Raw genomic sequence first — 24566 nt, 5'->3', positions numbered from 1 at the left:
CTCTCTCTCTCTCTCTCTCTCTCTCTCTCTCTCTCTCCTCTCTCCTCTCTCTCTCTCTCTCTCTCTCTCTCTCTCTCTCTCTCTCTCTCTCTCCCCTCCTCCCCTCCCCTCCCCTCCCTCCCCTATGTCCTATTCACCGATCCTCACTGCTCGCTCGGGCCGCGTAGAGTGAGGCTCTGCCGACTCGCTCTGACCGCCCGCCGGTGACGTCACGGCCCCTCCGGCAAGGTCAGGTCAGGCCACCGCTCGCTAGTGCCGGCCGGACTTGTCGGTCCGAAGCCATACTAGCTCCGGAACGCTACGGCAAAGACTGGTTAACCGGAATAGAGCCATATCGACCCAAACTCTTATTCCGACGGCGTTCCGTTTACACCGCCCAAATCTGGCGTGCCGGAGTCGCTAGGGCAAAACGGACTTGAGCCAAACCAATTGCTGGCTGGGAAACTTCCTTTAGTATTTTATGTTAGCTAATAGCTATCAATATTTGACAGGGCGCATAGCTGGATCATATGGGAAGAGGATGCTGCTTGCTGCTCTCCTACTCCCGTGGCAGACATAAAGGCGCGCAGCGTCACTCACGTAAAAATGGACGAGGTAAGACTGACTATGGTGCCTACATTTGTGTTGTTACCAGTTACTCAGTCCACCCAAATCTACTTGTATCTATGCTAATCAACACATCATAATTCAATCGTTTTTTCTGGTTTTTCTTTAGACATTGTTCTTTTTTTGGCTCACTACCTGATCCTACATTTTAAAATCACTCGCCGAATCACTGGTGATGGTTAAAAAATCAAGACAGCATTCATCCTCCTACCGCCATGCTTCCTTATGCGTTGCCATATCTTTTCTTTCCAGAAGTCCTCCCTTCATCTCCTGGTCAGCCGGCCGCGTGGATGAAACCCCTCCTCACACCACTGAGTATCATGTATACCACAAATATCCTGGACTTGACTTGACTATGACGACTCATGAGCTGCGACCGGCTACCCATGCGATGGACGGAGCTCCGCCGCCCGTCCTGACCCCGGACGCTAGAAGGTGGGATGCTCTCATCTGCGTGAGACTTCTGAGACTGCGACCGGAGCCCCGCCGCCCGTCCCGACCTCTGACGCTGGAAGGTGGGATGCTCTTCATCTGCGTGAGACTTCTGAGACTGCGACCGGAGGCCCGCCGCCCGTCCCGACCCCGACGCTAGAAGGTGGGATGCTCATCATCTGCGTGAGACTTCTGAGACTGCGGCCAGCCCCGCCGCCCGTCCCGACCTCTGACGCTGAAGTGGGATGCTCATCTGCGTGAGACTTCTGAGACTGCGGGAGCCCCACCGCCCGTCCCGACCTCTGACGCTGGAAGGATGCTCTTCATCTGCGTGAGACTTCTGAGACTGCGACCGGAGCCCCGCCGCCCGTCCCGACCCCGACGCTAGAAGGTGGGATGCTCTTCATCTGCGTGAGACTTCTGAGACTGCGACCGGAGCCCCGCCGCCCGTCCCGACCCCGGACGCTAGAAGATGGGATGCTCTTCATCTGCGTGAGACTTCTGAGACTGCGACCGGAGCCCCGCCGCCCGTCCCGACCCCGGACGCAGAAGGTGGGATGCTCTTCATCTGCGTGAGACTTCTGAGACTGCGACCGGAGGCCCGCCGCCCGTCCCGACCCCGGACGCTGGAAGGTGGGATGCTCTCATCTGCGTGAGACTTCTGAGACTGCGACCGGAGGCCCGCCGCCCGTCCCGACCCCGGACGCTAGAAGTGGATGCTCATCATCTGCGTGAGACTTCTGAGACTGCGACCGGAGGCCCGCCGCCCGTCCCGACCCCGGACGCTGGAAGGTGGGATGCTCTTCATCTGCGTGAGACTTCTGAGACTGCGACCGGAGCCCCGCCGCCCGTCCCGACCCCGGACGCTGGAAGGTGGGATGCTCTTCATCTGCGTGAGACTTCTGAGACTGCGACCGGAGGCCCGCCGCCCGTCCCGACCCCGGACGCTGAAGGTGGATGCTCTCATCTGCGTGAGACTTCTGAGACTGCGGCCAGCCCCCGCGCCCGTCCCGACCCACGCTAGAAGGTGGGATGCTCTCATCTGCGTGAGACTTCTGAGACTGCGACCGGAGCCCCGCCGCCCGTCCCGACCCCGGACGCTGGAAGGTGGGATGCTCTTCATCTGCGTGAGACTTCTGAGACTGCGACCGGAGCCCGCCGCCCGTCCCGACCCCGGACGCTAGAAGGTGGGATGCTCTTCATCTGCGTGAGACTTCTGAGACTGCGACCGAGCCCCGCCGCCCGTCCCGACCTCTGACGCTGGAAGGTGGGATGCTCTTCATCTGCGTGAGACTTCTGAGACTGCGACCGGAGCCCCCCGCCGCCCCCCGACCCCGGACGCTGGAAGGTGGGATGCTCTTCTGCGTGAGACTTCTGAGACTGCGACCGGAGCCCCCGCCCGTCCCGACCCCGACGCTAGAAGGTGGGATGCTCTTCATCTGCGTGAGACTTCTGAGACTGCGACCGGAGCCCCGCCGCCCGTCCCGACCCCGGACGCTGGAAGGTGGGATGCTCTTCATCTGCGTGAGACTTCTGAGACTGCGGCCAGCCCCGCCGCCCGTCCCGACCCCGGACGCTAGAAGGTGGGATGCTCTTCATCTGCGTGAGACTTCTGAGACTGCGACCGGAGCCCCGCCGCCCGTCCCGACCCCGGACGCTAAAGGTGGGATGCTCTTCATCTGCGTGAGACTTCTGAGACTGCGACCGGAGCCCCGCCGCCCGTCCCGACCCCGGACGCTAGAAGTGGGATGCTCTCATCTGCGTGAGACTTCTGAGACTGCGACCGGAGCCCCGCCGCCCGTCCCGACCCCGGACGCTGAAGGTGGGATGCTCTCATCTGCGTGAGACTTCTGAGACTGCGACCAGCCCGCCGCCCGTCCCGACCCGACGCTGGAAGGTGGGATGCTCATCATCTGCGTGAGACTTCTGAGACTGCGACCGAGCCCCGCCGCCCGTCCCGACCCCGACGCTGGAAGGTGGGATGCTCATCATCTGCGTGAGACTTCTGAGACTGCGGCCAGAGCCCCGCCGCCCGTCCCGACCTCTGACGCTGGAAGGTGGGATGCTCTTCATCTGCGTGAGACTTCTGAGACTGCGACCGGAGCCCCCGCCGCCCGTCCCGACCCCGGACGCTGGAAGGTGGGATGTTCTTCATCTGCGTGAGACTTCTGAGACTGCGACCGGAGGCCCGCCGCCCGTCCCGACCCCGGACGCTAGAAGGTGGGATGCTCTTCATCTGCGTGAGACTTCTGAGACTGCGACCGGAGCCCCGCCGCCCGTCCCGACCCCGGACGCTGGAAGGTGGGATGCTCTTTATCTGCGTGAGACTTCTGAGACTGCGACCGGAGGCCCGCCGCCCGTCCCGACCGCGGACGCTAGAAGGTGGGTGCTCATCTGCGTGAGACTTCTGAGACTGCGGCCAGAGCCCCGCCGCCCGTCCCGACCTCTGAAGCGGGAAGGCGGGCTGATGCCCGTCATCTGCGTGCGACTTCCGAGACTGCGGCTGGAGGCCTGCCGCCCGTCCCGACCCCGGACGCTAGAAGATGGGATGCTCTTCATCTGTGTACAACTACTGGGGCGACGGTTGGAGCCCCGTCTCGTGTTTCCCCACCTACCTCTGAGACGGGAGTTTGTGGGTCAGTAAAAACCTCTTATTCAACAGCACTGCCAACTGAACTGATCGACATGACGCCGTTCTCTGCAAGCGAGTACGACCTTATGTCACCCACCTGCTCTACTTCGAGGGCTTCAGTCCAGGATGCAGGGGACCATGGCACATGGACTTTTCCTGAGCACTTGATGTGCAATCAAACAGAGATCACGGCTCCCGAGAACCACCATTTGGAGGAGAACGAATACGGAGAACAGGGAGCTGAGTCTGATGTCAGCGACGGTGTTGAGGTGGCTCCGCCCCAGCACAGTTCTCAGTCGCGTACATCTCAGTCGGCGAGGAACGGCGCATCGTGCGGCGAAGTGCGGAAAAAAAATGTTTGCATATATTGCAAGCAAAAGAGAAATCTGATATGGCGCCATATCAAGACGGTCCACCGTGACGAGAAGGAAGTCAAGGATATACAGGAGTGTGATTCTGAGCAGGAACGAAAAATGAAAATCACCGTGATGATCAACAAAGGCAACATGGAGCACAACAAACTCGTCCTACAAAGGGTGAAGGTGACATGATCTTGGGAAGGAAGTCGGACCAGGCGTCCGTGGACGACTACGTGCCATGTCCTTACTGCTATCTTTTTGTGGTTAAAACCAACATGATGCAGCACATAAAACATCACTGTGTGGCTCGCAAAACAGAATGCCCAGACATTCCCACGGTGCTGGCAGAGAGCCGGACGCTCCTGAGTGACGGCCAAGAAAAATACTGGGTATCACAAGGACATATTGTCTCGTATGCACGACGATGCAGTTACGAAGACCATAAAGAACGATGAACTCCTGAAGAAGTGGGGTGCCAACTTGCACGCGAAACTTGGAAGGTCGGGTTTTGCGCAGATAAGCCAGCGCCTAAGGATGATGGGCGAAGTTGTCCAAGCAGCCGGAAAGAGCATGCAAGAGCTGATCAATGGCGAAGGATTTGATACGGTTGTAAGTGCCACCAAATCCGTCTGTGGGTTTGAGCAGGACAAGCTAAACGCCCACACGGGGCTGCCCACATACAAAACTCCTTCAAAGGCCATGCGGATTGGAGGCGAACTACGACAGCTGGCTGCTCTCAAGAAGGGCATTGCGCTGATCAAGAAAGAAGAAAGCGAAGTGAAAGATGCTGAGGCGTTCTTGTATCACGTGGACCAATTCTGGAATGTGAAGATCAGCAGCGTAGCGCTGAAGAACCGCGAGTCGAACAAGTATGACAAGAAAGACATGCTGCCCTTTACCAGCGATTTGAAGCTTTTCACCGAAAAAATGAAGGAACGAGTGAAAGAAATGACAGAAAAGGGAATACATGGCATGACAGACTATGCAAGGCTGAGCAAAGCGGTTCTCGCCCGTTTGCTAGTATTCAACAAACGCCGTCCTAAGGAGCTTAGCAGCATCCTGCTGCAATCATGGATCAACCGAGAGATGTACAAACAAGAGACGGTAGAAGAAGTGAACAAGTCAATGGGTGAAACAGAAAAGAAGTTGTTCAACGAGCTCGACGTCGTCATGTCCCGCGGCAAGTGCGGGAACAAGGTCCCCACCCTGATACCGAGCGACTGCGCGGCTCCGCTGCAGCTACTGGTAGACAACCGGGAGACGTACATTGACAAGGATAACAAGTATCTGTTCGCAAACCCTCTGGCGAGGACTACAGGACACTACAACGCAGGCGTGGTGCTTAAAGAGCAGTTGTCGGACATGGCACTAAACAGGGCAGATCTCTTCCATGCAACAAAACTACGGAAATATTGTGCTACAACGTCCCAGATTCTAGAGATGGGTGAATTCGATATGGAGGTGCTCACCCGGCACATGGGACATGACAAAGACGTGCATCGTGGTACTACAGACTGTCAGACGCTACTCACGAACTGACGCGTGCCTCCATCCTGATGATGAAGCTGGACGAAGGATGCCTCTCAAAATATAGCGGACGGAGCCTGGAGGAGATGCTCACTGAAGGTAACTAATCGTTTGTACATGTGCTAATCGTAACATCACCATTCGTCTGTCATTTTAGCAGACATTTCATGCAGTTAAAGCATTAATTTGCAATGTAGTGTTAAAGAGGCAATGCAATAACACCATGAAGAGAATCGTACAGAGCGAAGGCAATGTAAGACCGTTAAAGTTCACTGGTACTACTAGGTTATATGCAGACCCATGGTGCTGTACTTCAGATTAAGGACGAGCGCGGATAGCCAAAGCAGTCCGGGTACCACCGTAGCACATATGTTCCGTTCAGCGTTTTTTTTCAGAAATGCTTGCCCATTATGGCAGGCACTTATTTTGCATCACACATATTCTTAAATCTGACAGAGACGGTTTTTCAGAGGACTTCGACGAGCCAGGCTCTGAAAATGAGGGCGGTCCGGCTGATGATCGCCAAGAGGACGATGAAGGAGGTGAGGCGCATTCACTACATCTATAGTGTGTTCCATGTCAAGCTTGCGGCTGAAGTGCTCTGTTGAAGGCAGTGCGTGATTTCTGTGCATACATCTTACATTCTAAGACTCAAATTATTGAATGGAGTAGCGCGCTCAGCGAATTGCCTGGAACTGCCAAGGGGACTCCGACCGCAAGCTTGATATGGAACAGACTATAGTCCGGCCTGAAGTTTTATAGTGGGAGGGCAATTGCATAGGTGAGTTCATATGCATTTATTGAAGCACTGCGATCGATGCAGGATAATAAGCGTATCGCTCAATAACTGCATTGTCCATGCGAGAATGCCTTTACTCACGTCCGTCTGAGGAGGGAGGGAATCCGACCCATGGTGATTTTTTTTTTTGCAATAGCAGCTCGATGGCGGCGTGAAGCGCCGCCCGCCACCCAACCTCGTCTACCCTCGGCCTCGTTTGCAATTTTGCTAAATCTGTTACATATGAAATGTCATATGCAAAAAAAGTATTTAAGCAACACTCACTGCGTCTCCTTTGGTGAAATCTTGAGCTTAACGTATTGAGACAAAATATTTTGATAAAGCTCGATAGGGCTTGTTCTAAGTTATCGAATGCTATCTTAATTGTTCTAGCTTTTATGTTTTTTTTTCGAGACACGTAGCGTTTCGTGCTGAAAAGCGCCATTTTTATTTTTAATGCTGGCTTTTATCATGCAAACCCTCTAAATATTGATGTAGTTAGGGAGCGAGGACTCATGAGCCCCTTTCCCATGAAAATTTGCTGTTTTTAGTTCCATGGGAGCGAAACGTAAGTGGGGTCGTATCAAGCCCCCCCCCCCCCCTCAGTCGTTCTTGTTCGGGGTGGCAAAAAAAAAGCAGTAGACAGGTGCAGGTTTAGGGGACGTCGTGCTAACGAAACGACAAACTCAAAATCTTTAACAAGACATGAAGCGAAAAGATCTTTTTGGCCGGAGGAATCCAGAGCGTCGTAAGCCTCGTCGTAACTGCGACGTGTCGCAAGTTGTGTAGTAAGTCGTTTTTGGAGGGATCAATCGATGAGTAGCGTTACTTAAAGGGACTATCCCACCTTCTAAAATGTTATTAAAACCAGTTAAATTGTGCCCGACTTTATAGATTGGATGACCAGGAACACGGTTCTGGCATTTATTTTTCATTAAACATCTTAGACTTCCCATATTCCAAACACAAACTTTCAAATATGTGACGTCACAGCCCAAAATTACCTCCTTCCCCAGGCCACATTACTGTCATAAAGCAGATTCTTTTTACTTTGTAGGCACCACAACAAAGTTCAGACCAAGTTTTAAGCGATTTTTCAACGAACAAACCCATTTAAATCAGAACGACTAAACGAGGTGACGTCACACTAACGGTCGCTCCATGTTGAAGATAGGGCCTTGTACAAGGCCCATTTTCAAATGAAGGGAACGAATTTCTTCAACACCAGGAGGCCGCGGGGGTTGCAACCTAGATAGATATAGGTTTCTGAACCTCGCCGCAAACTTGGCTATCTCAACTCAAACCCCATGTTAAAGGTGGGATAGTCCCTTTAAGTAGTAAAGCCTGTCGCAAGTTGCCTGATTTGCGACACAACTTACGAATTTGAAATAGCAGTCGTAAGTTGTGTCGTAAGCTAACCTTGCTTTGAGGAAGAGGTCACAGGTCACAGGTCATTCGGGCCATGGTCACGAAATTTACATGGTTAGTGTAAAATTGTTTGAACTTGAGTTAAAATTTGGTTACAATCCGTTGACGCTAACGCGAGTTATAGAGCTTGAACCGACGGGTCATCTGTGAGGCCTCAATCCGTGCCAGCGAGTGTTAAAAATGGTGCATAATATGTTATATTCAAATTCATTGGGGTATTCAGGGATACAAAGCAGCCTTATATCATTCCAGCAACTACTGGCGAGTCCAGAAAGGCGATCTTGGACGTTGCGAGGGGCATCCCCCAAAAGATTCTCCCAATTCCAAAAACGACGTGTCTCAGATGGCCCCCATGACTCCAATTTAGCTCTGTGATGACCCCAGTTGACCTCTGTGATCTGCCGTGTCTCAGATGACCTCCGTGACCTCCCATTGAGCTCTCTCATTACTCCGAGCTGACCTCTGTGACCTGACGTGTCTCAGATGACTTCCGAGTTTTGTGATGACCCCAAGTTGACCTCTGTGACCTGACGAGTCCTATATGACCTCCAATTGAGCTCTCTCATGACTCCGAGCTGACCTCTGTGACCTGACGTGTCCCAATTGAGCTCTGTGATGAGCCCAAGCTGACCTCTGTGACCAGACGTGTCCCAGATGATCTCAAATTGAGCTCTGTGATGACCCCAAGTTGACCTCTCTGACCTGACGTGTCCCAGATGACCTCTATGACCTCTAAGTGACCTCTGATAACCCCAAGCTGACTTCTGTGACCTGACGTGTCCCAGCTGATCTCAAATTGAGGTCTCTGATGACCCCAAGTTGACCTCTGTGACCTGAAGTGTCCCCAGATGGCCTACAATTGAGCCCTGTGGTGACCTCAAGTTGACCTCTGTGACCTGACGTGTCTCATGACCCCCATGACCTCCAATAGAGCTCTGTGATAACCCCCAAGTTGACCTCTGTGACCTGACGTATCTCAGATGACCCATATGACCTCCAATTGAGCTCTGTGATGACCCCAAGTTGACCTCTGTGACTTGACGTGTCCCAGATGACCTCCGTGACCTCCAATTGAGCTCTTTGATGACCCCAAGCTGACTCTTGTGACCTGACGTGTCCCAGTTGACCTCCAATTGAGCTCTGTGATGACCCAAAGTTAACCTCTGTGACCTGACGTGTCCCCAAGTTGACTTCTGTGACCTGACGTGTCCCAGATGACCTCTGTAACCTCCAATTGTGACCTCCAACTTCAACTCTCTTACCTCTCTGTGACTTCAAACTCTCTGAACTCATTTCTTCTAAAGCATAGCTTCTAGATGCTCTTTAGCCACGAATCTCCTGTGATCGACCCCAAATTTTATGGCAAATTATGTGAGCGTTAGCGATCACAAGTCACCCAGTTGAGACAAAGCTTCAGAATCAGAGAACATGCTTGACCTGGCTGTCTCATAAGCTCTCAAACCAGAAAGGCGAATGTTCCGTTATGCGTGATAGAGTTTTCGACCTTACTGACGTTTACTACGGGATCAGCTGATCGTGTCCTTTTAACCCGCGCACCGACGGGGGTCTGCGCCAACTTAGTACCGACGGGGGGGGGGGCGGATGACCGCCCCCCCCCTGAGATCTCGAGAACGAAGCAAGATAGCGACAAGCGGTAAACGGCATCGGATACGCACGGTCAAGATCTACAATTTTTACTAAGGTCATTTTCAGGTCAGGTCAAAGATGACGTCACAGGGGTCGAAAAAGTCAAAATGGCGGCGCTAAATATGGAGATAGTTTTTCTCGAATAACTTTCGAATTAGTCGAGATAGGAACAAACTAAGGGCCTCATCGTGATCCTCTCGTCAATCCGCATCGAATGATATATATGTTGACCTCGAAAGGTCAAGGTCAAAGGTTGACCTCAGGTCACGTGACCTCGAGGTCATCATGTATATCATTCGATGCGTCTTGACGAGCTGAACACAATGAGACCATCCACGCGTCTGTATCTTGTTCCTGTACGGAGTTATTGGCCAAAAACCTTTGGTGACCTTTGATGACGTCACATGACCTCACAGCTGCCCAACAGCAAAACAGACCTCAAGGTAGTGAAGGTTGATCGTATATGAAGTCATGTATGGTATATGGGGCCATTCCGACCCGTTTTAGTGGTAAAAACAGGGAGTTGATTTTTCCCCCATTGACTTATAATGGGGAGGTCGCGAAATTGACCTGACCTTAGGTCACCGATATCAAAATTCCGAGATATACAAATTGTAGCTACTAATGACCTAATAACATCCTGCGACTTTCAAAGGCCTCCGACATCTACTGTAGCTCTGGCACGGTGACAAAGTTGCAAAAAAGTGACTTGAGGTTGGGTCATTCAAAGTGACCTGGTGACCTGACCTTGAAAGGTAGGAGGTTCAAACTTGCACACCATGTGTAAAATTGATAAGGGAATAGTCATACCAAATTTCGCGGCGCTACGCGCCACGGTTTTCCCGCTATTCGCGAAAAACCTCAGGGGGGCGGATATCCGCCCCCCCCCGTCGGTGCGCGGGTTAAATTCTCGAGTAAAGCGGGTATTTAAGCCTCGTCGTAGCTACGTTCTGTCGTATCCTCCGACAAACCCTCTTTCCTCAACATCCCTCCTTTTTCGCTACGACACAACTTGCGACGGGACATGTGTCGTAACTTGCGACGTGTCGTAGATGGACTTGCGACGCCCCGGCCAAATTTATGTTCTCATGCATAACCATGTAATGTTAACAGAATTACATGGTTAAGTGGTTCTATTCCTAATGTTAACTATATTTTTAATGTCCACAGGCCATGAACAGCGGAAGAAGGACCGCAAAAAAAGTAAGTGAAAGGTTTGGCGCCTTACATCGCCTGCATCAGCTTTACGTGTTGCATTATTTTCATAAACGTATTGAAATTTCCTGCATTAAATACCCTCTTTGTTAAATTTGTATACCTTTTTATATGCAAAGAAACAATAAAGTTGATGGTTTGCCCCTCCCGATTTTTTACTCGATAGTAGAGGCACCTATGTATCTTGCGGCAATGGCTAACAAACAAAGAAACGGCAGACAAGGAAGCATGAAGCACCAAGTCCAACACATTCTGCCGTCCAAAGTCAAAACCCCACATGTCAATTTTGGGTCATTTTTCGTTTTTTACACCATTGTGACCAGCTTGCAAAGCTCTATTTCATGCCATGAGGATTTTTTTCAAAAACCAAAAAAAGCTTTTTGGGAGAGGAAAAACAAATTTTGGAATTCACACGTCTTTGAAAAGCACGGAAGTGACACAGTCAAAACCCACTACGTCGGCGAAAACCCCACGTCATGGCTAACCTATGTGCCAGTGACAAAATCCACGTCGGTAAACCCATAGTTCTTGCAGATTATGAAATGCTTGCAACGTCAAAACCCAATACGTCGCTACACTACACAAGGACGACGTGAGGGCTTTTGACATGTGGTTATATGCTGTCTGCATTGAGTTTATCCTGTTCGGTCGCGAGGACGTATGGGTTTTTGCCGTCTTTGAAGCATCTTTAAAGCCGTATCAATGGACATCAGTATCAAATGGACGATTTGAGATACGGAGAGTGGCACGACATGCCTATAGCAAGTCTCACGGTGTTGCCGAATTCCGAAATGACAGCAGGGGACGAGTTTTGCTGAAGTGGAAAGGATGACGTCACTCAGTTGCTGGAGAGCTGAGGGCTGTTCACGGGCCCTGTGTGCGGTCGGACCGCACACAGCCTCCAAGCTCCGCCCACTGCGTCCCTACGTCAGCCTTCCGTCACCGCACACAGCGACCGCTGTGGCCGGTCGGGACTGGCCACAGCGGATCGTTCACCGCACGCAGCCGTGACGTCAGAGCCGCCTACCCATCCCCTACCCCCACGCCTGCTGGACGCACCGCACACACCGCACGCAGCAGTGTGCGGTGCCCGTGAACACCCCTCAGGGTCCTTTACAGCTGCCTCTCGAACCTTCTTCTCCGTTAGCGGTGATAGGTGTTCGCCCCTGACGCAGATGACGACCTTTTCCTCATCGGCTTCTTACGGGCCCTGTAGTGGACAGCCGCTGGCGTGACAGTGCGTCAGCGACAGTGATCCTGCTGGCAGGGCGCTCGTCACTTCGTAGACGTACGGTAGCATTCGAGCCTACCACCTAGCAACAGGTGCTCCCGCCCAGTCTGAGAACTTAGGCGAGGAGCGTGTTCATCACGGACTGGCCAGTCCGGAGTGTTAAACGTCGCCCTCAGAGGTAGACGTTCCACCGCTCCATTGCTTGCACGGCACTGAGGGCCTCACGGTCGGACAAAGAGCACCGCTCGTCAGGACAAAGCACTGAGCCGTCAGGACAGCTGTGACATGATGGCACCAGCACCCAGCAGTGCTATCAAATGAATGATTCGGATGCGCGTGGCCGTGACGTCACCACTGTCGGTAGGTCTCGGTTTAAGGGCGTCAGAACCGGGCTGCTCGGTACCATTTTTGATGGTCTGGAACCTTGACTCTTCCCCCATCCACTCGAACAGCACTCCTTCCGTAGAATCACAGCAAGTTGTCGGATGTAAGCGCAGACTGGGATGGAGCGATTCGACCAGCAAGTCAGCGAGAGGAAACTTCTGAGCTCCCTAACAAGTTGTGAAGGAGATTCTGGCAAGCAGAGTCTGTCGAGACCAGGCCGGAGGTGATTTGCAGAAATCGTATCAACTCACCGTGCGAGATGAACGCTGATGTTCCTGCTCTCCGGATGGGGTTCCAGTTGCTCACATGCCGACCGGAGATCGATGTTGCTGTAGACTCTGCCATGAAGTCGAGCCTGGTACTCTTCGATTGTCGAAAGAGGATATATCTCAGCCACAATATGTGAGTTGGGCCACCTGATGTCAACGCTGCCCGTTGAATTTGCGAGAGAAGACCTGCGGGTTCACCCATGAGGACGCTTCAATCTTCTCCACGATGTCTTCCGCTCCTCCTGCACCTCATCTCGAACAGAGAGCAAAAGACGGCGCAGCTTGTAGTCCGTGGGCTTAGGGACGAGGATGGGACATTTGGGACGAGGATGCTGTAATGCTGGTAGCCATTGATGGTCGGGAGAATCGCATCCCCCTCCTCTTGTATGGTGAAGACCTCACCTGATGTTGGGAAATGGTGACACCCAGCTTTGCATCAGACCCAGGCCTGTGATGGCTTCCGCAGCGGCCATGTATCCACCAGGAAGAGGCTGGCATCCACCGACTGGTACCGGGCTGTGGCACGCAGACGTCGCAGAGTATTTACCTGTCACGCTGAAATGCATTCTCCCGAACCTGAGGAGGTTGGATGTGGATGGCTCGTAAGTGCATCCCTAGAGACGGCAGACGTACTCTGCACTAAAGTCTCAAGGTCGAGCAGGTTTCACCAGCATCCACCGTAAGTGTCATCGCTTGCCTACGCCTCTCTGCCTCCAGGATGACAGGGCCGGTCACCTTACTTACTGCAGGTGTTTACCTTGCACTGCAACACATGAAACGCCATGGTGGCCTTCTTCACTCGTGTTAACTTCCTCTTTCCGACTGCAGCATAGTGACTTCCTTCCACAGACGCGTCAGGTCACTCGTCTGGCAGGACACTGAGGGGCCCTGGCTGTTGGCATGGTCAGCGAGCCCCTAGCTCCCGCATGGCCTTCTACAGATGCTGGGTGTTCTGTCAACCGCGGCTGTCGGCTGATATTAGCCACTGCGTTGTGTTCATGACGAGCCATCAGACGACTGGAGGATTGAACGCTCGTAGGCTTCACACAAATCGAGCACCTTCTCCAGGGTGAGGGCACCGTCTTGCAGGAACTTCGCTAGATGATGATGCAGGATCTGTTCCACCACGAGGTATCTGATCGTCTTATCTTCAATCGTCCTGAAGTTGTTGCTCTTGTTCTCCGCGGGTCGGCTCATGGCCGGCCGTAGCCCAACGGCTCTCGGTGACTGAGGTAGCCGCGGCTGAAGGCCGCCACGACACCGCCGTCCCAAAGCTGCGTAGGGTCCGATCATATGTTTCCGAGTAGTTGGAGCCTCGCTCCGGCCAAGCATGGGCACCCGAGCAACACGCGCTCCGGTGTGTCCGGACCCTCGCGGCACACCAGGCAGCGCGCCACTGCACTGGGCAGGCCAGGTCGCTGCACTGTGGACACTCGCGCTCGGGGTGGCGTCCGATCCTGCGCAGATAACTCTACGAGTGGCTCCAGTGTCCCGCCCGCAGCTGGTGGACGTTAACCGCCTCGTCCCGAGACACCAGAAGCACCGGCATCGGCATCCGGTCTCCCATAATGTTTTTTGAAGATGCTGTCTGTCCAGCTGCGATGCCATGCCTTGGTGGCGGAGCGGCCAAGGCTGACAGCCTTCACGAAATTAATTCGTATATGATTGTCCAATTCAATTGTCCAATTCAAACAATCAGCCTTTACGAAGCAGCGGACGTCCATCGGGACGGCGGCTTGCGACATGCTGGAGGCCACTTTAGCCAGCACGTCCACCCTTTCGTTGCCGGGTATTCCGCAGTGTGCCGGGATCCACTGTATGAGGACTCGGAGTCAGGAGCAGTCGCCATACGGCGGCACCGAGTGCCGTCGGTCGTCTGACTCCCAGCACCACTCGCCAGCGTGGCGAGCGCCGCCTGCGAGTCTGAGCAGACGATGACTGGGCTCTCCGCCGGGCCGCCTTCCAGCTGTAGCAGCATCTCCAGAGCCCCGCGGATCGTCACCAGCTTAGCGCGGGTACTGCTGCATATCTTGACTGCGGGGGCTCGGAGCTCGTGTTCCTCGCCCGAGGGGAGGATTATCAACGCTTCACTCCCTCTGGCTGAGACACCTCCCTCCGCCGAGCCGTCGCTCCATACCTACACGGCGTCGTCTGGAAGGGTGGCCAGATGTTCCTCCGTTTCCGAGCGCCGGACGTCGGCTGGTGCTGTGCGGCTGATGTGGCTGCCGATGTCTAATTTATCGTCCTGAAGTAACATATATTGGCTAGTGCTCGCAAAGCGGACACATATTCTGTAGTAGTCTCACCAGGCTGTTGGCCTCTCCGACGGAAGATGAGATGCTCTACCGCAACACTGTTTGGACGCTCTAGGTAGGCCCGTTTACCCGGTTGATGCCCGCTAAGCAGTGCTGAACTAAACAACCATGTCTGCTATTTATCACTAAATCACCCGGAGCAGACGAAAGTATATCATGCGGGTATAACAGATGTAAAGTCGGTATCACACCGGGCGTCAGTGTTTCCGAATAAGTATGTAATTAGAAAGTTAACTCTTTGAAACAAAGGTGATGGCCTGAGGTTAAATATTTTGTGCTGTGAGAAAATCATTTAAAGCAACCAGTAATTGGTTGTGTTTTACCTTTTTGTCTATCAGGAAGTTCGTCAACGGTGTCACAATAGAATAATTTTCACCTTTGACAACGTGTATAACTGTAGGGCGGCCCATTACCTGACTAGAAAGGTTGTGAATGCACCCTTGTCCTTCCATCGATGTATTGTGATTGGAAGAGCGTCACGGCGCTGGTAAAAAACTTGCCTCAGGCTAGTCAAGGCGTATAACAGGGTTAACATTTCTTTATTTTTTCAGAGCGATATGTAAAGTGGTCTGTGCCCGAAGTGCAGAGACTGCGGGCGATACTGAAAGCCCGCGGTGGGCGGGTACCCAGTATGGATGACCTCAGAGACCTGTACAAGAGGGAGCCGTTCAACGGCCATAATCTGAATGACATAAGATGCAAGATGTACAAACTTAAACAGAAGGCAGTAAGTATTGACAATGTATTGATGCACTTCTTTGTACTTGGCGCGTATGTTTGTTGCGATGCGCTATATTCGGTTGCTTATTTTAGGCGTGCAAGGGATGATTCCTCCTTGATACTAACTGAGTCAATCGTCAGTTAGTTCTTCAATGTTCATTGTCATAACTATGTAAGTGTGGATAAGGTGACCTATTTTTGAGTTCATAGAACTGGAGCCAGCAGAGCTCCAACCGCATTTTTTTACTTCAATAAGCCAAATTCCAGCGGTATTAACCCTCGCCGGACCTATTGGTTTTCTACATACGCGCCGGCCGAGGGGGGTACTACGACCCCCTCGCCGTTTCGCCCCTGGTGGAGCTAGCGCGTCGCTGAAAAAACGCTTTTGAAAACCGTAATAGGCTCAATATTGTATTTCCTTCACATAGCTCCATGACTCCGTCCGATTTCACGGCGTAACTAACATCAGTTCGGTGGTCCCTGCCCTCAGGAGTGAGCTGCTGGAGCGGCCGGGCCGGGCTGTTCTGGGTTGGGTCCGGACGGGACTTGGGGACCGGCGCCGCCCGCGGCGTCAAATACATGTGTCTGCCCGCGCCCCAATGCCGCCCGCGGCGACAATACATGTGTCTGCCCGCGCCCCGATGCCGCCCGCGGCGACAATACATGTGCCTGCCCGCGCCCCGATGCCGCCCGCGACGTCAGCAGTGCTCTCTGTGGCAGCCAGTGAACAGCCGCCACATGGCCTATGTCAGGATCGCTCGAGGCGCTGCAGTAGGTCCTGCTGGCCGTGTCCGGTGTTTGGTTGTCAAGCTCTGAAGCACCGTTTTTGTTGAGTTTGGTTATCAAGCTCAGAAGTCAGAGGCACCGTTTTTGCTGCGTGATACCGATGGCACGGACGCATGTACCATGTTCGGTTGTGTCTCGTGTGCCTGGTGTAAGTCTAGTGATTGTGTTGATCCGATCGAGTCTGTGCTAGGGTCCAGTGGCAGCGCCCGATGCCGTCGGTCCATGTGTGGTCGGCAAAGGGTGGCCAGCGGCCTAGCGTACGTCGGAGTCGTGAGCGTCAAGATGGCGTGTGAAGTGTGTATGGGTTGTTGTGTATCTCGATAACGTGTTTCCTCATAATGGTTTCGATGCTGTAAGTTCTCGTAAGTCCGTTGTCATCAGTTGTTCTCTGGTGTCCGTCCTTCCCTGTTCGGCACTGGCAGCGGTGCCCGGTGATAGGGCTGAATCGGGCCGGGGGCTGGGCTGTGCTGGGTTGGGTCCGGATGGGACTCGCGGCCCGGAGCCGCCCGCGGCGTCAGTAAGTACATACATTGAGTTTTACATTGAGACAGAAGCACCGTTTTTGTTGAGTGACACCGATGGCACGGACTTGAGTACCATGATCCGTTGTGTGTTGTGTGCCTGGTGTAAGATTGTGTTGATCCGATCGAGTCTGTGCTAGGGTCCAGTGGCAGCGCCCGATGCCGTCGGTCCATGTGTGGTCGGCAAAGGGTGGCCAGTCCGGCAGCTGCATTTTTGTGTCCTTATTGAAATACACTGTCAGTCGTCAGAAAATGAACCTTTTTGCACCGTAGCGGCATGCTGCCGTTGGCGTGACGCTGCACATGTCCACACGGAGCCCGTCGGTGGGCGAGCTGCAGGCGGGGCTGGCGCTGACGGGCGGCGCCAGCCCGCGGCTCGACGGCGCGCTGGCCGACCGGCTCGGCTCCTGCCGGACGCCGCTGGTGGCCTCTCAACTGCTCTGCGCCGTTGCATACCCGTTATTGTCCATTATGTTTTACCGTTCGTGTCTGATTCTGGTCTCCATGGTTGATCCTATGTCGTTCGTGCCAGGTTATGGTAACGTTCTTTCCTGATGTACATACCATCGCGCCATATTCTGGAACCGTTCGTGCCTGGTGACGGTACGCTCTCCAGTCCAAAATGGTGCCGTTTGTACCAGGTTCTGGTGCCGGGTCTCATAACTGTTCGTGTTAGATTACGGTAGTTACTAGTTATGCTTGACTGTTCTGTAGTTCGAGCCTGAATTGCCTCACCATTTGTACCAGCTTATGGTGCTGAGCCTGACGCTGATGCCGTTCGTTCCAGCATTGGATCCCGTTCGTGATATACAGTTGCGCCAAATTCTGGTCCTGCTCGTGCCCGATTTTGGCCACATCCGTGCCAACGATTATCTCAGTTGGACTTTATCGTCATATTGCCTTCATTATTGACCGCAGAAATGGTCCATTGAACTTCGGCACCTTACAAACATTTTATTTGTATGTGCTTGGATTGAATTTATGTGATTTGATTGATTTTATTTATCTTGGATTGAAGCACGCTTTACTCCACTTCGAATGGCGTATCGCCTCTCTCGTTACACATGGGCTCGCGTCGTTTTTTTTCAGCGTGACATTGACCTTGACCTTTGATTTTGAGCACATTTTCGAAATCCTCAGGTTCTCTTCTTTCGTTTGACACCCAATTTTTCCGGTTTGATGCTGCCTGCGGCCTGCCGTCCTCTAGAAGGCTTACTTTGAGATCACTACACATGTGCCGGTTTTTGCCTTTGACCTTGACCTCTGACCTTGAAAATTGACCTGAGGTCAAAATTTTAGGTGCTTTAGAATCGTCTCGTAAGGACCTTTCGTTTGGTATCGCTTCTGTTACCGTAGCTCCCTTATTTACGGAGTTAGACAGGGGGGGGGCGAAAAACGCCCCCCGGGCTGCGGTGGTTGGGATTACCCCCCGGGCCCGGCCGGGTTAAGGTGTAGACCTCGAGTCAAGGTCAGGTCATGGAGCCCCTCAGGCCTCAAGTCACGAAGTTGATCAAAGGATATCATATTGCATAGCATTCGATTCTGCAGGTCTTCCCGAGTCCAATGGTGTCTTTCCCGACTCTCTACTTAAATTTGATCGGGAGTTATTGACGAAAAACTCTTATGACCCTAGTGACGTCGTAAATGACGTCACGCAAGGTCAACAATGCAATAGTGAAGCATCGGACCTTGCAAGGAGTGCATGAAATCACGATTCCATGCAGGGACGTACCCAACGGGGGGCGTCCGCCCCCCCCCCCCCCCTTGGGTTTTTTAGGAGGCCCCAGATGGAATCAGGGCCCCGTGGGCCGAAGGTCCACGTTGGTTAAAATCACGTCGGAGGCGAACGAAATTCACGGGAATCCCCCCCCCCCAAAAAAACACGTCAGGACAATCAGGGCCCTCTGACCAGCCTGACAAGTGACAGCTAGGGTCCTTCTTACTTCCTGGGGCCTCCTGTGAATAACCGTTAGTGTCTGTGTCTGACCGCTAGGGCCCCTCTGACTCCTCAGTAGAGAGGAGGCCTCTGAAGGTAGGAGGCCCTCTGTAAAGAGGAGACCCTCTGTAGAAAGGAGGCCCCCTGTAGAGAGGAGGCCCCTTTAGAGAGGAGACCCTCTGTAGAAAGGAGCCCACCCGGGATTCCTCCGCCCCCATCCCTTGGCAAAATTCTAGGTATGCGCCTGATTCCATGTGCTTGGGATAGTTTTAGATCATTCCCGGCGCCAAAATAGCAGTTTTCATATTTACCCATTGACTTAATAATGGTGAGGTCACGTAACCGACCTAACCACGTGTGACCTTTAGGAAAAGATCAGAGATATATACAAGTTGTGAGACCTCTGAAGGTCTCACAGATAAAACTTACATCTTCGTAAGTTTCATCTCCCTGTGAAAGTTCCTCTAGCACTGAGGGCGTTGCGAAGTTGCGACATCTGAGGACCGTGCATAGGTTCACTTATGTTATAGGTCACGTCACTGACCTGACCTGAGCTGAAAATACGGCTGATCTCACAAGATCCGGCTTGAGTCAAAGGTCAGGTATGCCAAGTTTCAGCTCTCCATCGCGGGCGTGTTCCGAGCTATTGCCAAAAAAAAAGTATGGGGGCGGCACCCGCCCCCCCCCCCTTGGCCGGCGAGTGCTCGACTTCGACTATTAATTGATGGGAACATATGCCACAATATGCGAATAAACGTAAGATAAGCACCGAATCTGTCCATCGTGCACCTGATAGGTACACCTCAAGAATTATTGCATGTCCGTCCCTCCAGCATCTCAACCTCCGTGCCTCACCGGCGAGCGACGCAGCGATTCAATCCATGAAGGAACATATCCGATTTTTTTCTTCCTAGATAGGCAAAACCTTTCATTAAAAGATGCACAAGTTTATTGCAACATCCTAGATGATGCAATAAATCGAGGCAAAAATGTTGCGATAAACATGTTGCGATAAATTGAAATTTGTTCATCTTGTGTTACGATAAACGCGAGAAACTAGTATGTGTGTTTTGGTTTGAAGCGGATGAAATGATTTGGGTGGTTGTTATCGGCCTTATTGCTTTGTGGGACCACAAACAACGTCTGATATGCTTCTATGTTTATGAAACGAACGTTTATTCAGAACGTGATGACAAATTTCAGGCCTGCTTGTCATGTAATTAGTGAATAAGTTCATCTATACGAACTTGCATAGTCATCAAATGTCAGCGCAACTATATATGAAAGGTATTTGAACGTTGCTTGAGTCGAGTGATATTTAGGCCGCCATGGTGTTTCAGATAAATGTAGTTGAAAATGCGTGTGTTTTAGAGATTGCTTAGCTTCATTCGGGGCACAGCCAGCAGCATGGGTACCATCACTGCCACTAATCAGTAAGCATTTTAAACCAATAGAAAGAAACTTTTACGTAGGTCTCTTTGAAGTGCATTTGGAATTTTAAAGCAGGACAGTGGCCTTTTCTTTTACTGCTATTGCTGTTAGCAATTAGAACACGCGTTCTTGACGTGCAAGTCTCTAAGAATGATACATTTCGTAGTGAATGTCGTATTTACACTACCTAATAAGTCTAAAAAGATTGCAGATCGAACACATTTTACTTGTCTCCCTTCCCCAATCTACCACCGTTTATGGGATTACCGGCTACAAACGTGACCAAGGTCTAATGAAAATAGTGACAGCCGAGTACAAGACTCGCCGAAATCCAGAACGAGGCCACTATCTCGTCATAAACGTATCATTTCTGCCAAGCTGGCTTAGTAAAGCGGTCCATTCATTGAAACATCAAAAGGTCTGGTCCATGGGCCTACCACTTTTAACCAAATTCTTAACATAAAACTACCATAAAAGGAAACAAAATACCATCGAAAGCTGAGTAATAAGAAGGAATAGTAGGGGAGAAACTATAGAAAACTCAGACCCAAATACGGTATATCAACCCCAGTTGTCCTTCGTCACGAACCAATCTACGTAATATCTTAGCATGCATATTTGAGTTAAATAGGTAATAATGCTCAGTTGCAATACCACGGTTTTCATTTGACATTGAATTGTTCATTGTATTGTTATCTAATGGATGGCAGTGTTGCACTGCACCATGCATATCCTCTCCTGTCTTATCCTCACCTCCATTCCTGTCGATCTGCTGCGGGAGCCCGGCACAGCCAGTGACTAACAGTAACGACAGCAGTAACGACAGCAGTAACGACAGCAGCGGCGACAGCAGGGTGGTCCGCTGCCGCCGCAGTCTCTTCCAGGGCCTCATCTCATGGCGACCGTGATGCACGGACGGTGGAGAGGTAAACACGCCGGCCGGCCGTGCCGCCAGCGGTGTGTTGTCATGGCAACCGGGCGTCACCAGGTCTGCGGAGAGAGGGAATAGATGTGAGAAAAATGTTATCAGACAACTGGACGTCAATGCTGGGCAGAGAACAAGTGTGAGGCTCGTCAAGTAACATATGACAACCAGTCGTCAACAAATGCAAGTTGAGAAATTTGACCTCACTTAATCCATTTGCACATCAATGAAGCCTTTTGCGCCTTCTAACGGAATACAAAAATTGCACTGTTCGTTGCGCTAACTCAATATTTTATGAGCTTATCTGGCGAAGGCCGCAGTTAGATTCACAAATGCAATGATATTCAAAATTGTGGTTAAAGCGCTACCACAAATATGTAAAACCTCTTCAGGACGAATTCTTAGGAACCTTGAAGTGAATGACAGGCCCGACGCATAACTTGGTCATGGATGATATAACACTGGATTGGTGTCTCGTGGAAATTAACATTGGGATCCGCGACATTGGGATCAGGCCTGCCATCTAGCGAGAGAATTATCGTAAGTTAGGAGCAAGCCGAGTGAACGCCATCTCTCAGCATTATGAGACATGTGGGTGTGGTGTGTTAGTTGGCTTGAAGTGCATATTCCCACGAGTTGGAGGTAATCTTACTGGACCTGAGACGACAAAAAAATGTCTTAAATGCTTGAAAGCCAAAAACGTCAAGCAGCCTTTAGGTAATAACGAAAATAAAATGCGTAAGACGGTGTATATTGAAACGCCCAGTCCCATCGGCTTGTACGAGCTTTTATATGGCCATTTACTCACAATGGTGCAGCAGTTTGACAATATGTCATGCACATTTGGTAGGCTTATTCCTTCTTCTCCGAATTTCGCCCGATTTTCTTCATCCGATTTACGGCACGTGTCACGTGCCAACTTAGGGGTGTCGAAATTGTTTCACATAAAGTAACTCCGCAATGGCTGGGCCAATTACAGTAAAACTTCTTCAATAGTTAGGCACCCAGTGGCCAATGCATTTCCATGTGTCACTATGGGGGTGCTACTGCACGTGCGCACGTGCGGGGTGCCGCTTCCATATCTCAAGAACGGCTGGGCGGATAACACTCAAACTTGGTACACAAATGTTACATCGATGCTCGCACTGCATTGATCAGTGCTTACATTGGAGTCGTTAGGAAAACGATGAAATGAGATGCGTGGTGTTTATGCCTTTCTGTTCCAGCAGCTGATTGATCCGCAACAGGAGATCCTTGTTTGTGAAGGCTTCGTCTCTCTTTTCCACTCCTTGTTTAACCCTCGCCCTGGCAGGGCATTTTTCATAACACGGCCTGGCAGGAGGGGGGGGGGGGTCGATGCGACCCCCCCTCGCGATTGGCTCCTATGGCACCTAGAAACACCAAATTTGGTAGGTAGGTGGGCCCCCTGGAGTTCTCGCCCCTGTGCAAATTTGGTTGCTCTAGGTCAATATTTAGGGGGGTTTGGGGGGGGGGGTATAAATGTAAAAATTTCGCTAAAAACAGGTCAAAAGTTTTTCGCTTATAACTTTTGATCTAACTAAGATAAAGCAAAAAGAAAAGCACCAGTGAACTCAGCACGTCAAGGCGCGTCGAATGATATACTTTTTAGCTTGCTTAAGTGTACTTAAAGTTTTTCTTAAATTTTAAGTAAACTTAAATTTATAAATTAAGTTCAAGTTAACCAAATTGCATCATATCGCATATCATTCGATTCGGCTGATCACCAGGAACACAATGATACCATTTTTTAAGCTCTAGCGTCATTATGTGCCAAGTTATTGGCAAAAACGTCATTTGACCTCAGTTGACCTCATTTGACCTGACCCATGGATAAGTACACCAAACAAAGAAGCACCAAGTGACCTGCTGCTAAGTACTGTGGTTTCAAAGCACAAAAGTGATGGAACGAAGCGGATATCTCCAGTATTTTCCGAATTTAGTATTTTCCCATAGGCTTAACATTACGACGTAATGACCTCTAACTGACCTCAGGTCAGTGACCTCAAAAAACCCGAACTATATGTTATACAACTCGGTAAACTTAGCACATCCTGAAAGTTTGAAGGAAATCAGTCCAAAACTGTGAGTTGGACAGGTGCAAAAAGAAAATTGAAATTTGACCATGACCTTGTACCGGTTTTTCTGACCTGGTGACCTGACCCAAGGTCACCCGGACCTGAAATTTTCAGGTCATATGTAAAAAGGCTGCCCCATAAGCTGTGCCAAATTTGGCGGCGCTGCGCGCCGCCGTTTTTACGCTATCTTTGAAAAACCTTAGGGGGGGGGGTCGCATCGACCCCCCCCCTGCCAGGGCGAGGGTTAAAATAACATTAACAATGTACGAAGAAGATCACACATCAAAGTTGTTTTACGCGGCTTTCTTGGTCCAGGGCTGCGGAGTTGTAGTCACTGCCAGCGGTTCTGTTCCGACTCGGAGTCGGTTGATTTTTAAAAGCTGTAGTCGGAATATGAGTCGAACATCACCGAAAAGCCATCGACTTCACAGACTAGCAGGGCTGCAGAGTTGGAGTCAGAGTCGGAGTCTGTGTGAATCGGCAGATCTGCCCGAAGGATTCGGAGTCGATATTTGGATACCGGAGTCGGAGTTGGAGCCAAAGTCACTGAAATTTCATCGACTACGCAGCACTGGTTGGGTCCTTTTCATAGAGCGTCTCGAATGACATATTGAGCGGCAATGACGTTAGCAATTCCGTTGGTAACTTTTTCATTAGACTTATAGATAGTACTTACGTTCGTTTTGTTCTTTGATCGGACAATTTGTTTGATTTAGGCCAAGTAAAGACTCATGTGAAAAATAGCGAAAACGACACGTGCTGGCGAAGTCTCCAATAACTCCCTGTTTCACGATTTAATGAGGAAATAACATGGAACTGCTTATCTTATTACTGACCTTGCGCATAAATCTATTAATTTCTTTGCTTTTGCTGACATATAAAGACATAACCTTTTGAAAAATTGCAAAACAAGCCTGCTACTACACCACACTCCCGTGTGTCACAATGCTAATCAGCGGCGTTCACTCGGCTTGCTCCTAACTTACGATAATTATCCCGCTAGATGGCAGGCCTGAGCTCAATGTCGCCAAAAACTGCGAAGACACCAATCCATCTATATTACTATTTGAGGTGACGTAGTTTCTGTCTGTAACCGAGGTCGCGACATGGTGCTACGTAGCGCGGGTTACAGATCACACCGTTGCACCTACCGCGCTGAAATTTGCGCAAGTTATAGAACAAGGATGGACAACGTGCCTTTGAGCGGTCTCGGCTCGATCGGATCGATAGCGAGCGCGTGGCGCGTGCCCAAAAAGTGCAAATTCGCGTCATAGACTTTACATGTATAAATCGGCTGGCAAAAACGGGCGAAAATGGCTAAATTTGCC

General features: G+C 51.3%; 1 protein-coding gene across 2 annotated transcripts; it reads left to right on the top strand.

The window, feature by feature from the left end:
• Positions 1-3436: 3436 nt before the first annotated feature.
• Positions 3437-17103, top strand: LOC122374274. Of its 2 annotated transcripts, none has more exons than XR_006255180.1 (5): positions 3437-5655; positions 6027-6098; positions 10580-10612; positions 15375-15550; positions 16034-17103. XR_006255180.1 is itself a non-coding variant. In XM_043352917.1 (5 exons), the coding sequence occupies exons 1-5, from the start codon at positions 5586-5588 to the stop codon at positions 16037-16039; spliced, it is 357 nt and encodes a 118-aa protein (XP_043208852.1). In that variant the 5' UTR covers positions 4196-5585; the 3' UTR covers positions 16040-17103. The 2 variants fall into 2 exon arrangements, 1 of the variants encoding a protein (XP_043208852.1); XM_043352917.1 differs by having other exon boundaries at positions 4196-5655.
• Positions 17104-24566: the final 7463 nt, after the last annotated feature.

Source organism: Amphibalanus amphitrite, unplaced genomic scaffold (genome assembly GCF_019059575.1).
Source record: "Amphibalanus amphitrite isolate SeventyFive unplaced genomic scaffold, NRLGWU_Aamphi_draft 001633F_arrow, whole genome shotgun sequence".
Classification (NCBI taxonomy): domain Eukaryota; kingdom Metazoa; phylum Arthropoda; class Thecostraca; order Balanomorpha; family Balanidae; genus Amphibalanus; species Amphibalanus amphitrite.
The sequence above is the reverse complement of the archived record's forward strand: the minus strand, read 5'-3'. Positions and strand labels throughout refer to the sequence as shown.